At 40.1% G+C, this 15,917-nt stretch overlaps 1 protein-coding gene across 3 annotated transcripts in view; it reads right to left on the bottom strand.

Annotated features, from left to right (window-relative positions):
- The window catches only part of KIFBP (kinesin family binding protein), a 41,277-nt gene that overhangs the window by 8,600 nt on the left and 16,760 nt on the right, over positions 1-15,917 (bottom strand). For 2 of the 3 annotated variants that reach the window (XM_060126081.1, XM_060126083.1), the window contains 3 exons: positions 9,155-9,234; positions 8,662-8,845; positions 6,032-6,128 (listed from right to left, as the gene is read on the bottom strand). In XM_060126081.1, the coding sequence (XP_059982064.1) occupies positions 6,032-6,128; positions 8,662-8,845; positions 9,155-9,234 (361 nt within the window). The remainder of the gene's footprint in view (positions 1-6,031; positions 6,129-8,661; positions 8,846-9,154; positions 9,235-15,917) is intronic. The other variant, XM_060126082.1, reaches the window with a different exon arrangement.

The following is a 15,917-nucleotide window of genomic DNA, read 5'->3' as shown; positions in this document are numbered from 1 at the left end:
CCCACGTCCAGTTTTACCAAAATACTGTTACATCTGTGGAAGGAATTTATTTTTGCAAAGAACAATTTTTTAATTTTTCATGGTTTAAATTATTTTGGTTTTCACTAGTATTTAAAAATCCTTTGTAACATGAAGTAACATTTTCAGTCGTCATGTTAGATTTAATGCAGTACTGCCATTAATCTGTGTACTTCGCTCTGCCTTTATAATCTTCCTTTTTCCCTCAACATGGGTGTGACACAAATGCCAAGTACAGCAGGCACCGCCCAGCTCTACAGGGAAAGAATCAAGTCGCTCACCTCCCAAGCAACATGGAAGCAACATGGAAGCACAACACTGATGTAAGTCACCAGTCAGTTGGATTGTCTCCTTCAGGTGAACATTCAGTTCCATAGAAAAAGTGGTTTTTAATCCCAACAGTAAAACTTTGTACCTGGATTCTCTTATAAGGAAACAATGTATAGCTGATTCTCATTGTTCTTGGTAGTTATGTTCTATAAAGTTGCTGTGAACAGTGAATTTGGGAATGCTAAAACATCACTCCTAGGGAAAATACAGGGTTACGTTCTGATGAGCTTCTGGTCACAATATTTTCATCAACTGATCAATATATAACCTTATTTTAATGTGTTTCTGTTTAAAGACACCTTATTTAATATATAATTGACTCATTAACATTGACATTAACATTGAACTCATGGCCAATAGCACTGTAGCTTGTGCCTAAATGAAGCTTAACTAGCACAGTATTTTCTCCAGAGGGCACATCCCAGCCTTCATGTGCTTAGGAACATTAGACACCACTTCAGCACTACACTTGGGGGCCATTTTAAACAATGAAATCGCCAACAAAATGCAAAAAAAAAATGTGGCACTGAGTAATTTAGACCACAAAAAGGATACGTGTTTATAGTATGAGAGCTGAAACAAGAAGGTGGATCATTACCTTGTTTAACCTCAGCTGGTAATGTGCACCTCAGGTGCCTCAAATCCTCTGCTGTCTGCAAATGACCACACGAGTGCCTCGAGTACTGATTTTGGGGGTTATGAGTAAATTGTGCCAAGTAGGCAAATTCAAAAATATGGAATATACAGGGCTTCCCTGGTGGCACAGTGGTTGAGAGTCTGCCTGCCCATGCAAGGGACAGGGGTTCGTGCCCCAGTCCGGGAGGATCCCACATGCTGCGGACTGGCTAGGCCCCTGAGCCATGGCCGCTGAGCCTGCGCTCCGCAGCGGGAGAGCCCACAACAGTGAGAGGCCCGTGTACTGCAAAAAAAAATAAATAAATATGGAATCTACAAATAATGAGGATTGACTATTTTGGAATCTGCACTTACATATGAAGTCCTTGATCTTTCCTTTTCAGAAATAGCTTATGGATCTGGGTAACTGACTTAAGGTTTGGAAGCAAAAGTTACTGGATTGTATACCTTACTAAAATGTGCTCAGAGGTCCTGGTAGACATATTACTGATCTTATTTTTTTGAATGTTTATTTTATATTGGAGTATAGTTAATTAACAAGGTTGTGTTAGTTTCAGGTGCACAGCAGAGTGATTCAGTTATACATAGGATATACTTGTATCCTTTTTCAAATTCTTTTCCCATTTAGGTTATTAGATTTTTTTTTAAATCCATCCTATGACAAAGGTTTTACTAACAACTTTCCATACAGTTAGTCAAAAAATAAAAAAAAAAAAGCACAGCAGACAGCATCTCACACACTAGAAACCAACATGACAAGAGCCCCTTCTCAACACTGTAAAAAAACAAAACAAAACCAAAAAACCCAAAACTGAGAACTTACTTTTGGTGGGGGACAGAACTTTGGTCCCCTACCAATGAACTGAAATATCCCAGTAGAGAATCAAACCAAAGTGGTAAGATGGGGATAGGGGGTGGGTGTCAGATTTTTAAATAACTGCTTTTGTGACAAACGAGCTGGAAAAGACAGGTTTGGGCTAGGCTGCGTCCCTTACTATAACTATCAGGTTATTACAGACTATTGAGCAGAGTTCCCTGTGCTACCGAGTAGGTCCTCTTTAATTTTTAAAAAAATATTTATTTGGCTGCATTGGGTCTTAGTTGTGGCACATGGGATCTTCGTTGTAGCCTGCAGGATCTCTTGTTGCGGTGCACAGGGCTGCTTTCTAGTTGTGGCGGGCGGGCTCTAGAGCAAACAGGCTTAGTTGCCCCATGGCATGCCCCATGGCATGTTGGATCTTAGTTCCCGAACAAGGGATCGAACCTGCACCCCCTGCATTAGAAGGCAGCTTAACCACTGGAGCACTAGGGAAGTCCCTGTAGGTAATCTCTTTTAAATATAGCACTGTGTACATGTCAATACCAAACTCCCAATCTATCCCTCCCCAGCACCCCTCCCCCGGTAACCATAACTTTGATCTCTATTAGTCTGTTTGTTTTGTAAAAAAGTTCATTTGTATCATCTTTTTTAGATTCTGCATATAAGTGATATGGTATTTGTCTTTCTCCATCTGACTGACTTCACTTAGCATGATAATCTCCAGGTCAATCCATGTTGCTGCAAATGGCATTATTTCATTCTTTTTAATGGCTGGGTAATATTCCATTGTATATATGTACCACATCTTCTTTATCCATTCATCTGTTGATGAACATTTAGGGTGCTTCCATGTCTTTGCTACTGTAAACAGCACTGCAGTGAACACTGGGGTGCATGTATCCTTTTGAACCATGATTTTCTCTGGAGATATGCCCAGGAGTGGGATTGCTGGGTCACAGGGTAGCTCTATTTTTAGTTCCTTAAACTTCCATACTGTGCTCCACAGTGGCTGCACCAATTTACATTCCCACCTACAGTGTAGGAGGTTTCCCTTTTCTCCACACCCTCTCCAGGATTTTTTATTTGTAGACTTTTTGATGATGGCCATTCTGACTGGTGTGAGTTGATACCTCATTGTAGTTTTGATTTGCATTTCTAATACTTAGCAATGCTGAGCATCTTTTCATGTGCGTGTTGGCTATCTGTATGTCTTCTTTGGAGAAATGTCTGTTTAGGTCTTCTGCGTTGTTTTTTTCTGTTGTTGAGCCACATGAGCTGTTTGTAAATTTTGGAGATTAATCCCTTGTCTGTGGTGTCATTTGCAAACGTTTTCTCTCATTCTGTGGGTTGTCTTTTTGTTTATGGTTTCATTTGCTGTGCAAAGCTTTTGAGTTTAATTAGGTCCCATTTGTTTATTCTTGTTTTTTTAATTTCCATTACCCAAGGATTTGGATTGAAAAAGATCTTGCAGTGATTTATGTCAAAAGTGTTCTGCCTGTATTTTCCTCTAAGAGTTTTATAGTATCCAATCTTATTTAGGTCTTTAATCCATTTTCAGTTTTAAATTTTTTTTATTGGAATACAGTTGCTTTACAATGTTGTTAGTTTCTTGCTGTACAGCAAAGGGAATCAGTCATATGTATACATATATATCCATTCTTAGATTTCCTTCCCATTTAGGTCACCACAGAGCACTGAGTAGAGTTCCCTGTGCTATACAGTGGGTTCTCATTAGTTAGCTACTTGAAGCATTTTAAAAGTCTTAGTATTGGACAGATGAATGGATAAAGAAGAGGTGCATATATACAATGGAATATTACCCAGCCATTATAATGCTATTTGCAGCAACATGGATGGACCTGGAGATTATCATACTAAGTGAAGGAAGTCAGATGGAGAAAGACAAATATCATATAATACAGCTTAAAAAATGATACAGGGCTTCCCTAGTGGCACAGTGGTTAAGAGTCCGCCTGCCGATGCAGGGAACACCGGTTCGTGCCCTGGTCTGGGAAGATCCCACATGCTGCGGAACGGCTGGGCCCGTGAGCCATGGCTGTTGGGCCTGCGCGTCCGGAGCCTGTGCTCTGCAACAGGAGAGGCCACAACAGTGAGAGGCCCGTGTACCGCAAAAAAAGAAAAAAAAAAGATACAAATGAACTTATTTACAAAACATAAACAGACTCACAGAGAAGGAACTTATGGTTATGGGGGGGCGGGGAGGGTGACAGATTGGGAGTGACATGTACACACTGATATTTAAAACCGGTTAACTACAAGGACAGGGAACTCTGCTCAATACTCTGTAACAACCTAAATGGGAAAAGAATTTGAATACATGTATATGTATAACTGAATCACTTTGCTGTACGCCTGAAACTAACATAACATTGTTAATCAACTATATTCCAATATAAAATAAAATTTTAAGGGACGTCCTGGCAGTCCAGTGGTTAAGACTCCGTACTTCCAACGCAAGGGGCATGGGTTTGATCCCTGATTGGGGAACAAAGATCCCACTTGCTGTGCAGTGTGGCCAAAAAAATTAAAAAAAAAAAACAAAGTTCCAAAAAGCAAAACTTGAATTTGCCATGTGCTGCCCATTATTTACATAGCATTTACACTGTATTTGGTATTATAAGTATACTCTAGAGATGATTTAATGCATACAAGAGGATGTGCATTGGTTATGTGCAAATACTATGACATTTTATATAAGGGACTGTAGCATCCATAGATTTTTGGTATCCATGGTGGCCCTGGAACCAATCTCCCATGGATACCAAGGGATGACTGTACCAGAAGTAGAACTGCTAGATCATACATAGCTCTATTTTTAATTTCTTGAGGAACCTCCAAACAGTTTTTCATAGTGGCTACATCAATTTACAATCCTACCACAGTGCACATGGGTCCCCTTTTCTCCACATCTTGACCAACACTTGTTATTTCTTGTCTTTTTGATAATAGTCAATCTAATAGGCGTGAGGTGATAGCTCATTGTGGTTTTGATGTGCTCAAATATACATGTTAACTGTGATTTATAAAACCAAATGAAACACTATAAACTAGATACTTGGACATATCACATATTGTACTCCAACCAAAAATGTATAACGTGAATATTAGTGTAAACAGCAAACACCAATTGGAAAAATCTATGAAATAACTGGCCTATATATTTTCAAAAATATCTGTGATGAAAGGCTGAGGAACTGTTCCAGATTAAAGATGACTAAAGAGATGTGACAACTACTGTGGAGAATAGTATGGAGGTTCCTTAAAAAACTAAATACAGAAACTACCATATGATCCTGCAATCCCACTCCTGGGCATATATCCAGAGAAAACCATAATTCGAAATGATGCATGCACCTCAGCGTTCATTACAGCACTACTTACAGTAGCCAGGACATGGAAGCAACCTAAACGTCCATCAACAGAAAAACGGATAAAAAAGATGTGGTACATGTATACAACGGAGTATTACTCAGACATAAAAGAACGAAATAATGCCATTTGCAGCAACATGGGTGGACCTAGAGATCGTTGTACTGAGCAAAGTAAGTCAAAGAGAAACATCATGATGTTGCTTAGACGTGGAATGTGGAATCTAAGAAAATGGTACAAATGAACTTACTTACAAAACAGAAATAGCATTATAGATGTAGAAAATTTACAAATTTACAGTTACTGGGGGGTAAGGAGGGGGTGGGATGAATTAGGAGATTAGGATTGACATAGACACACTACTACATATAAAACAGATTAACTAATAAGGACCTACTGTATAGCACAGGGAACTCTTCTCAATACTCTAATGCCCTATATGGGAAAAAAATCTAAAAGAGTGGATATATGTATAACTGACTTACTTTGCTCTACAGCAGAAACTAACATAACATTGTATATCAACTATATTCCAATAAAAATTTTAAAAAGAGATGTGACAACTAAATACAACCTTGAACTGGATACTCTGGACAGGGACAGCTACTAAATATGAATTATAAAACACTGAAGTATTAGGGGGTAAAGGAACCTAATGTATGCAATCTTCTCTCAAATGGTTCAGAAAGAAAAAATGTGACTACAAATGAGGCAAATACTAAAAACTGGTAAATTTAGAAGGGCGTATGGTAGTTCTTTGTTCTGTTCTTGAATTTTCTAAAGTTTAACATGATTTTAAAATAAAAATTTTAAAAAGCTATGTAATTAAACACGCACACCTAAACTTACTGTCTTCTGTGGTTCGGATCTTTCCAGTTTGACCAAAAATGACATTAGCAGCTGATAAACAGTGCCTGGCCTCCATAAAGCATTGCTGTTGAGGAAATAAACAAGAATAAAGTCTTAACAAAATCAGGTAGAAACCACTACTAAGGAGACCCTGTATAGTAACTAAACAAGAAGGTATATAAGATATATTTTAGTATTATCTGGTTGAAAAAACTACCTTAAAGATTAAAATAACAATACCCCCAAACTCTTAATAATCCAAACTGGCTGAAAAACAACTGCTGATTGACTACTGAAGGAGAGCTAACTTTTAATCAGCATACAAGAATGGCTATCATCCTAGACTCAAAGTACCTCAGTCCTTTTAGGTGCAGGCTAAGTAGCCAAAGTTCCACACATGATCAATTTTTAGACCATTTACATTCTGTCAGAGGACTTGAAGATTTAATCTTTCTTAGGTTTAGAGATCCCTTTTACATCCTACCATTCAAAGGCAAACAGGATAAATTTTGATAGAGATTCCTGTCTTCTAAAATCTTTGGAATTTACAATACGAGGCTTCCCACCAAGTTCTGAAGTCAGCAGATTTCCACAGATGAACTCTATGGAACTGCTTTACCAACACAGTTAAAGACTTCATAATCCAAACTGGGGCACGGTAAACTTCTCAAACACTTTGAGAACATCTCCTTGTTACTTTAACGCTTTACATTTGTCATGTAAGTCACAGGACTACTCAGCAGAATTACCAAGTCCAACTTTTAGTTGGAAGCCACCCTCATTAAGTATGTCTACTTCATATTAGTAACACTGATTTTTGCTAAGAGGATTTTTAATGGTTGACTATGACTTTAAAATCTCAGCATTAAATGTATCTCCCCATTATTGCAAATTCAGAAGCCATCTTGAGAACAGCTGGGCACCATGTGTAGTATTAGCCCAGCAGTATTTATAGATCAAAATGTTGGTGTTAAACCTCAAACCAAAAGAAAGTTACAGTTTACATAAAGAAGTTTTAATTGTTGCTCTATAATCCCTTACTCATCATTATCACTTCAGCTTTGTCCAGATTTGGCTATCTGAAAGCAACCACTGTTAGAAAACAGTGAGTGCCCTGTGCCCTCTAGGTGGCTGGTAAATGTGGGACTTCTCCTGCAAGGCAGGGATTCACTAAGTAGCAAAACCTCATGGAACCAGATGAAGATGATAGTGATATAAATGACAATTGCATTTTTTAAAAACATGGATCAAATCTCTTTTTGCAGTATAACTTAGCTAGTTATAACACAACTTATAAAACATTTTGGTAAAAAAAATAAAAGCACAGAGTGGGGAGGTACTCATGAAATTTACTGCATGCTCAGCATAAGCAGTGCTTAACAACTTAAAATTTTTAATTACACTTTAATATCTAGATATCTTAGTACTGTTAGAATCCATGGAGTTTTAAATGTTAATTAAAATTACAGTGAATATGTAATTTTAAAGTTGCTAAACAAAACAAAGGGCCTCTGGAAGCTAGTTTTTAAAAAAAACCATAAAAAGGTGCCACAAGCAGAAGCACCAGGTAACACTTTTTGATGATGATCACAATGAAATGGATTCATGAGATTTAGATTTAACTGAATGCTCTGATATAGATGCAGTAGCGTTACTTACACGCTTGATCTTAGACCAAAGTCCTAGAAGCGATGCTGCAGTCACCACAGCCCTTTCTCTCCTGCTAATAGCTTTTCTGAATGAAATTCCATGGGACAATACTTTAAACATAGGGCGCATTTATAGAACCAGCACTAGCAAAAAAACTTAGAAAGGATAAAGGCCCAGTAAGGATACAGCAGCAGGTAAACAGAGATCTAAGAAGAAACTCTGATAAGCAAAGAATTACTAAAAGTTCAGAGAGGCTTGTGAATTAGAAATACAAATAAAAGTAATTTCTATCACTGAGATACCTAATTGAGAATTAATAGAAAATCTGGCTGGGAAAGGTGGCTTTAAAGTGTTTTAGCATTAAAAATTCTCTTAAGGACTAAAAAATTTAAAAGGTCAATTAAGAATATACCAACATGATTCTGAATAATTCTGAAAGCAACTAAGAAGCTCAAATTTGTCCCTGTGTAATACTCCAGAAAAAGTATAACGACCTGGAACTCAGAAATTAAGCAGAGATATTCCCAACATAGAAAAAGTACTATGAAGGAGTTAATTCTAAAGAATAACTGAAATGCATCACATGCTTTTATCAAAGCCCACATTTAACAGTCAACTTCCTCAGACAAATTCTCATAGTCACTGCATAAAGATAGTTAAGCCTACAAGATAAAATCTGCAATTTAAAATAACATCTCACTAAAATAGATAGCCTGTCTGTATCAAAAAAGAACTGGTCTTAGGCAACGTAGGACATGATAAAATTATTTTAAGATTCAAAAGGATTACTGCAACAAAAAGCTACAGACTTTAGTACACTGGCAAACTGGGCTGCATTTTTCTATCCAGTTTACATCATAAAATACAAGCTACCTGTTTTTAAAAGATGACATTTTCAAGGTACTTTTGGTTCTATTTTTATACACACTATTGGTAACTCTGTTAGATAACTACTTTGAGAAGCTTACCTTATTGATGTAAAATTGTGACAAGGTAGCAGCATTAATAGCCCACTCCATAGGATGGTAGGCATTGTGCTCAAGCTGGCGTTTTAGGGTACTATGGCAATAATGGGCAGCCTTCTCAAACATTTCCATGTGCTGGTAGACTTGAGCCAGGTAATATAGGTTATGAGTATAAACCTTCTCAAATCTATGAAGGAAAAAACATTTGTGTAACGATTTACAATTTATAAGGAACTTTCAAATATACTGATCCTCCCACCAACCCCTTCAGTTGGGTATGACTTGTATCTGTTTGACAGATAAGGAAACTGAACCCCAGATTTGAACAGGGTAACTTATCTAGGAAGTGGCAAATGAAGGTTTTAATCCATGCCAGAATCTGCATTCTATAACCTTTGAGTGCCTTGAAAAAGAAAGCACTGTGCTTTTTTTGAGCAATCATCTCAAATACACTATGTGGAAATACCTGTGAGGGCTGATTTCTAGACCTACTCACCTTTTTGATCTCTCTTGTTCAGCAAGTTTCTCTTCTTCAGGAAGAAAATGCTCCGTAGGATCAAGAGGAGGACTCCCAATCTGTAATTAAAGCAAAACAAAACTCTAAAATTTTACTGTAAACATCAAGCGCCCTCCTCTGGAGGAAAAGGAGAAATAAAATTTAAAAAAATTTTTAATTTTTACTTCAGTTTTTACTAGTTCACTTTCATATTATCCAAGAAGTAATTTTCTTAACCATAAAATCAGAGTCAAACAAATAAAAGGAGACTTCCCTACAAACTCACACCTGACAAAATTTTAACTGCTGTTGCAGGTGAACTTCAAATACACACACACAAAAGTCTACCATTTTGCTTTTAGAGATGTATAATTCTTTAAGTATTTTAAGTCTTAATTTTGTCTGGTAAAGAAAAGCTCTTTTGAAAACCTACATAAGCATGACAAAACCCAAAAATGTATACATCCTGAGAGCAATACTGTTCTAAACTGACCACTTTAGTACACTGGCAAACTGGGCTGCATTTTTCTATCCAGTTTATGTCATAAAATACAAGCTACCTGTTCTTAAAAGATGACACTTTCAGGATGACATCTGAAAAATCAAAGTTTTTTTTTTTTTTTTTTTTTTGCTGTACGCGGGCCTCTCACTGTTGTGGCCTCTCCCGTTGTGGAGCACAGGCTCCGGACACGCAGGCTCAGCGGCCATGGCTCACGGGCCTAGCTGCTCCGCGGCATGTGGGATCTTCCCAGACCAGGGCACAAACCCGTGTCCCCTGCATCGGTAGGCGGACTCTCAACCACTCAGCCACCAGGGAAGCCCAATCAAAGTTTTTAATATTCTAATATTCTCAAGGGCACAAAAGATGATATACAGATTATACCCTTTCAATACAGGGACGATTCCATTGTTTATTGCCTTGGGCAAGTCACCCCATCTCTTGTGCTTATGTTTCCTCATCTATAAAATAAGGATGGGACTTCCCTGGTGGCGCAGTGGTTAAGAATCTGCCTGCCGGGACTTCCCCGGTGGTCCAGCAGTAAAGAATCCGCCTTCCAATGCAGGGGACGCGGGTTCGATCCCTGATCGCATAACTAAGATCTCACATGCTGCGGGGCAACTAAGCCTGTGTGCGGCAACTAGAGAGAAGCCTGCGTGCCACTACTAAAACCCTACGCAGCCAAAAAAAAAAAAGAATCTGCCTGTCTGCCAATGCAGGGGACTCGGGTTCGATCCCTGGCCCGGGAAGATCCCACATGCCGCGGAGCAACTAAGCCCGTGAGCCACAACTACAGAGTCTGTGCTCTAGAGCCCGCGAGCCACAACTACCTGAAACCCACGCGCCTAGAGCCCATGCTCCACAACAAGAGAAGCTACCACAATGAGAAGCCCACACACCCGAACTAAGAGTAGCCCCTGCTCGCCGCAAGTTGTGTATATCACATATAATCCCATCTGAGGTCTTCCAAAAAAGCAGAACTACTTAACCACTGCCTCATTCTACTTCTGTGAGGATAGGATCCTCAACTTTAAACTGAATTCACTAAACTCCAAATAGCAGCCATGGTTTCCATTAAAAAAAAAAAAATGTGACCTTACATTCTGGACGCAAACACTAAAAGCATCACAACTTGGGGGACTTCCCTGGTGGTCCAGTGAGTAAGACTCAGAGCTCCCAAGGCAGGGGACCCGGATTTGATCTCTGGTCGGTGAACTAGATCCCACGTGCATGGTGCAACTAAGAGTCCACATGCTGCAACTAAGAAGTCCGCATGCTGCAGTGAAGATCCCACCTGCCGCAACTAAGGCCCAGCGCAGACAAAAAAAAAAAGACACCACAACTTGGGTCCCTAGAATTCACAAAAAGTAAAAATGACTAAGCCAGGAAGCAAGGCACAAGGCAAACACAATAGATAAACTGTTCTTCAAAGATCTCCTTAAGAAGTTTGAGGGCTGTTTTGTATGCTTAGCCCTATCTTGATGAGGGAAATTAATCAATGTATTTTTTATGTACATACTTCACTGTTATGACCATCACACTTCATCCTGTAACACTAACAGTCAAAATAGTCTCCTCTCTTAACTAAAATATAGGTATAATTAAGTACAAAGAGTTTTGCTATGTGTTTTATGTTTCCATAATAATACCAGGTTTATTTGGCTGCATTGGGTCTTTATTGCTGCACGCAGGCTTTTTCTAGTTGTGGTGAGCGGGCGCTACTCTTCGTTGCAGTGTGCAAGCTTCTCATTGCGGTGCACGGGCTCTAGGCGCACAGGCTAGAGTAGTTGTGGCACGCGGGCTCAGCACTTGTGGCTCGCGGGCTCTAGAGCACAGGCTCAGTAGTTGTGGCACACAGGCTTCGTTGCTCCGCAGCACGTGGGATCTTCCCGGGCCAGGGATCAAACCCGTGTCCCCTGCATTGGCAGGCAGATTCTTAAGCACTGCACCACCAGGGAAGTCCCTTTATACCAGTTTTTAATGAAATATTATAGGTGTTCGGTCTCTTCACATTTTAAACTAACAATTTCATGAGTAAGAGTGTGAGCCTAAAGTCACGAAAGGCAACTAACATCTCAGTCGGCTTTGTGGTGTTCTGCTCCTCTTAGCACTTTAGGAGGAAAGTTAAAACGCCAAGGTAGAAGATCCATGACTTTTAAAATTCTGCAATTTGGGGATATATTTCTCAGAAAAAAAGTATTAAGGGCTATAAACACATTCTAAATGTACATTCTAATCCAATCAAAAAATGGGCAGGAGACCTAAATAGACATTTCTCCAAAGAAGAAATACAAATGGCCAACAGGTACATGAAAAGATGCTCAACATCGCTAATTATTAGAGAAATGTAAATCAAAACTACAATGAGGTATCACCTCACACTGGTTAGAATGGCCATCATCAAAAAAATCTACAAACAACAAATGCTGGAGAGGGTATGGAGAAAAGGGAACCCTCCTACACTGTTGGTGGGAATGCAAATTGGTACAGCCACTATGGAGAACAGTATGGAGATTCCTTAAAAAACTAAAAATAGAGCTACCATATGATCCAGCAATCCCATTCCTGGGCATATATCTGGAGGAAACCATAATTCAAAAGGATACATGCACCCCAGTGTTCACTGCAGCACTATTTACAATAGCCAAGACATGGAAGCAACCTAAATGTCCATCAACAGATTAATGGATAAAGAAGAGGTGGTACATATATACAATGGAATACTACTCAGCCATAGAAAGAGAATGAAATAATGTCACTAGAGCAAGATGGATGCAACTAGAGATTACCATAATAAGTGAAGTAAGTCAGAAAGAGAAAGACAAATACCATATGATATCACTTACATGTGGAATCTAAAACATGGCACAAATTAACCTACCTACAAAACAGAAACAGACTCAGACATAGAGAACAGACTTGTGGTTGCCAAGGGGGGTGGGGAGGGAGAGGGATGGACTGGGAGTTTGGGATTGGTAGATGCAAACTATTGCATTTAGAATGGATAAACAAGAAGGTCCTAATGTATAGCACAGGGAAATACATTCAATATCCTGTGATAAACCATAATGGAAAAGAATATTAAAAGAATGTATATATGTGTATAACTGAGTCACTTTGCTGTACAGCAGATTGGCACAACTGTAAATTAACTATACTTCAATAAGAGGAAGGGAGGGAGAGAGGAAGAAAGAAAGGAAGGAAGGAAGGGAGGGAGGGAGGGAGGGAGGGAGGGAGGGAGGGAGGGAGGGAAAAGAAAAGAAAGAAAAAAGGAAAGGAAAGAAAAATAAAATAGATAACCAACAAGGACCTACTGTATAGCACAGGGAACTCTGCTCAACATTCTGTAATAACCTAAATGGGAAAAGAATTTGAAAAAGAATAGATACTTGTATAACTGAATCACTTTGCTGTACACCTGAAACTAACACAACATTGTTAATCAATGATACTCCAGTATAAAATAAAAATTAGGGACTTCTCTAGTGGTCCAGTGGTTAAGACTCTGCGCTTCCAATGCAGGGGGCCCGGGTTCAGTCCCTGGTCAGGGAACTAGATCCTGCATGCTGCAACTAAAGATCCCACACATGCCATAACTAAGACCCGGCACAGCCAAATAAATAAATAAATGTTAAAAAATATATTTTTTTAATAAATAAAAATTAAAAAAAAAACTAGGGACTTCCCTGGTGGCGCAGTGGTTAAGAATCCGCCTGCCAAGGCAGGGGACACAGGTTCGATCCCTGGTCTGGGAAGATCCCACATGCCACGGAGCAACTAAGCCTGTGCACCACAACTACTGAGCCTGCGCTCTAGAGCCTACGAGCCACAACTACTAAGCCCACGCCCCACAACTACTGAAGCCCGCACGCCTAGAGCCCATGCTTCACAACGAGAAGGCACCGCAATGAGAAGCCCGGGCACCACAACGAAGAATAGCCCCTGCTCACCGCAACTAAAGAAAGCCCGTACGCATCAACTAGAGAAAGACCCAACGCAACCAAAAAAAAAAAAAAACCTAAAAGTACATTTTAAAATTTCTTGTGGGTGTAATTAACATGTTGATTTGCTCCAATCTTTCTCCTCCAGGGGAAGCTTGTCATGCGTCAGGACCATATTTTATTCGTATTTGATTCCCCTGCATTATGCATAGTACCTGGCACAAAGTAAAAACAATAAATGTCTAGTGAATTAAACCGACAAAGCAAATAGGAACGCTTAGTCTATGCACTCTGCTTACAGCACATTTCTTTTATCTGCCATCATTATTTTGGTACAGATATGGAGTCCTCGCTACACTACACAGTTCTTAAAGGAGCACTTCATACTTGTGTTTTAGACTAAGTCCAACTACTAAGGGAGGCAGTAGGATATAGTGGTTAAAAGTGTGTGGTATGGAGTCAGACCACGTTAACAATAGGTTGTAACCCCAGCTTTGCCACTTACTGGTGTGTGGACTTGGGCAAGTCATGTAATCTCTTGTGCATGTGTTCCCTCATCTATAAAATAATAAAAATATCTACCTCTTGGGCTTCCCTGGTGGCGCAGTGGTTGAGAGTCTGCCTGCCGATGCAGGGGACACGGGTTTGTGCCCCGGTCTGGGAGGAACCCACATGCCACGGAGCGGCTGGGCCTGTGAGCCATGGCCATTGAGCCTGTGCGTCCGGAGCCTGTGCTCCGCAACAGGAGAGGCCACAACAGTGAGAGGCCCGCATACAGAAAAAAAAAAAAAAAATCTACCTCTTAAGTTGTCGTGAGAATTAAATGAGTTAAAATTTGTAAATCACCTGTAACAGTGTCCACAAGTGCTACTATAAATGTTTGTTAAATAAATAAAGTATCAATAAGTGGGAATACATCAAACATTTAAAAAAAAACTTCTGCACAGCAAAGGAAACCATCAACAAAATGAAAAGGCAACCTATCAAACGGAAGAAAATATGTGCAAATCATATATGCAATAAGGGGTTAATATCCAAAATATATAAAGAACTCATTCAACTCAATAGCCAAAAAAAAAAAAGAAATCTGATTAGAACATGGGCAAAAGATCTGAATTTTTCCAAAGGAGACATACAGATGGCCAACACACACATGAAAGCGCGCTCAACATCACTAATCATCAGGGAAATGCAAATCAAAACCACAATGAAATATTATCTCATACCTGTTAGAATGGCTATTATTAAAAACACAAGAAATAACAAGTGTTGACAAGGATGTGGAGAAAAGAGAACCCTGCTGCACTGTTGGTTGGAATGCAAATTGGTGCCACCACTATAGAAAACAACTGGAGGTTCCTCAAAAAATTAAAAATAGGGCTTCCCTAGTGGCGCAGTGGTTGGGAGTCCACCTGCCGATGCAGGGGACACGGGTTAGTGCCCCGGTCCGGGAAGATCCCACATGCCGCGGAGCGGCTAGGCCTGTGAGCCATGGCCGCTGAGCCTGTGCGTCCGGAGCCTGTGCTCCGCAACGGGAGGGGCCGCAACAGTGAGAGGCCCGCGTACCGCAAAAAAAAAAATTAAAAATAGAACTACCATGTGATCCAGCAATTCCACTTCTGTTTATTTATCCAAGGGAAACAAAAACACTAACTTGAAAAGTTATCTGCACCCCATGTTCACTGCAACATTTACAATAGCCAAACATGGAAACAACTTAGTGTCTGTCAGTGGATGAATGGATAAAGAAAATGTGTATACACACAATGAAGTATCATTCAGCCATTAAAAAAAAGAAGAAGAGGGCTTCCCTGGTGGCACAGTGGTTGAGAGTCCGCCTGCCGATGCAGGGGACACGGGTTCGTGCCCTGGTCCGGGAAGATCCTACATGCCGCGGAGTGGCTGGGCCCGTGAGCCATGGCCGCTGAGCCTGTGCGTCTGGAGCGGCTGGGCCCGTGAGCCATGGCCTCTGAGCCTGCGCGTCTGCAGCCTGTACTCCGCAACAGGAGAGGCCACAACAGCGAGAGGCCCGCATACCGCCAAAAAAAAAAAAAAAAGAACGAGGAAGAAGGTGGCCTTCTCCCCCTCCCCAATTTTGATTATAAAACTGTAGCCCACTACGTTCTCAGGGTACAGCACTCCCTTGCTCACCTGCTTGTAAGCCTCACAAGTGTCCTATTCTAATAAATCACTTCTATCACTTTGCCTCTTGATGGATTCTTTCTGCCCTGAGACATAAAAAAGTGGAGGTTCTTGGAGGCTCCCCCTACCCCAGACGCATTTCTGCGGTTTCAGCTTGGGGACATTGAGGGAGGGAGCCCTG

Source organism: Lagenorhynchus albirostris, chromosome 16 (assembly GCF_949774975.1).
Source record: "Lagenorhynchus albirostris chromosome 16, mLagAlb1.1, whole genome shotgun sequence".
NCBI lineage: Eukaryota > Metazoa > Chordata > Mammalia > Artiodactyla > Delphinidae > Lagenorhynchus > Lagenorhynchus albirostris.
This window is presented reverse-complemented; position numbering and strand designations above follow the sequence as displayed.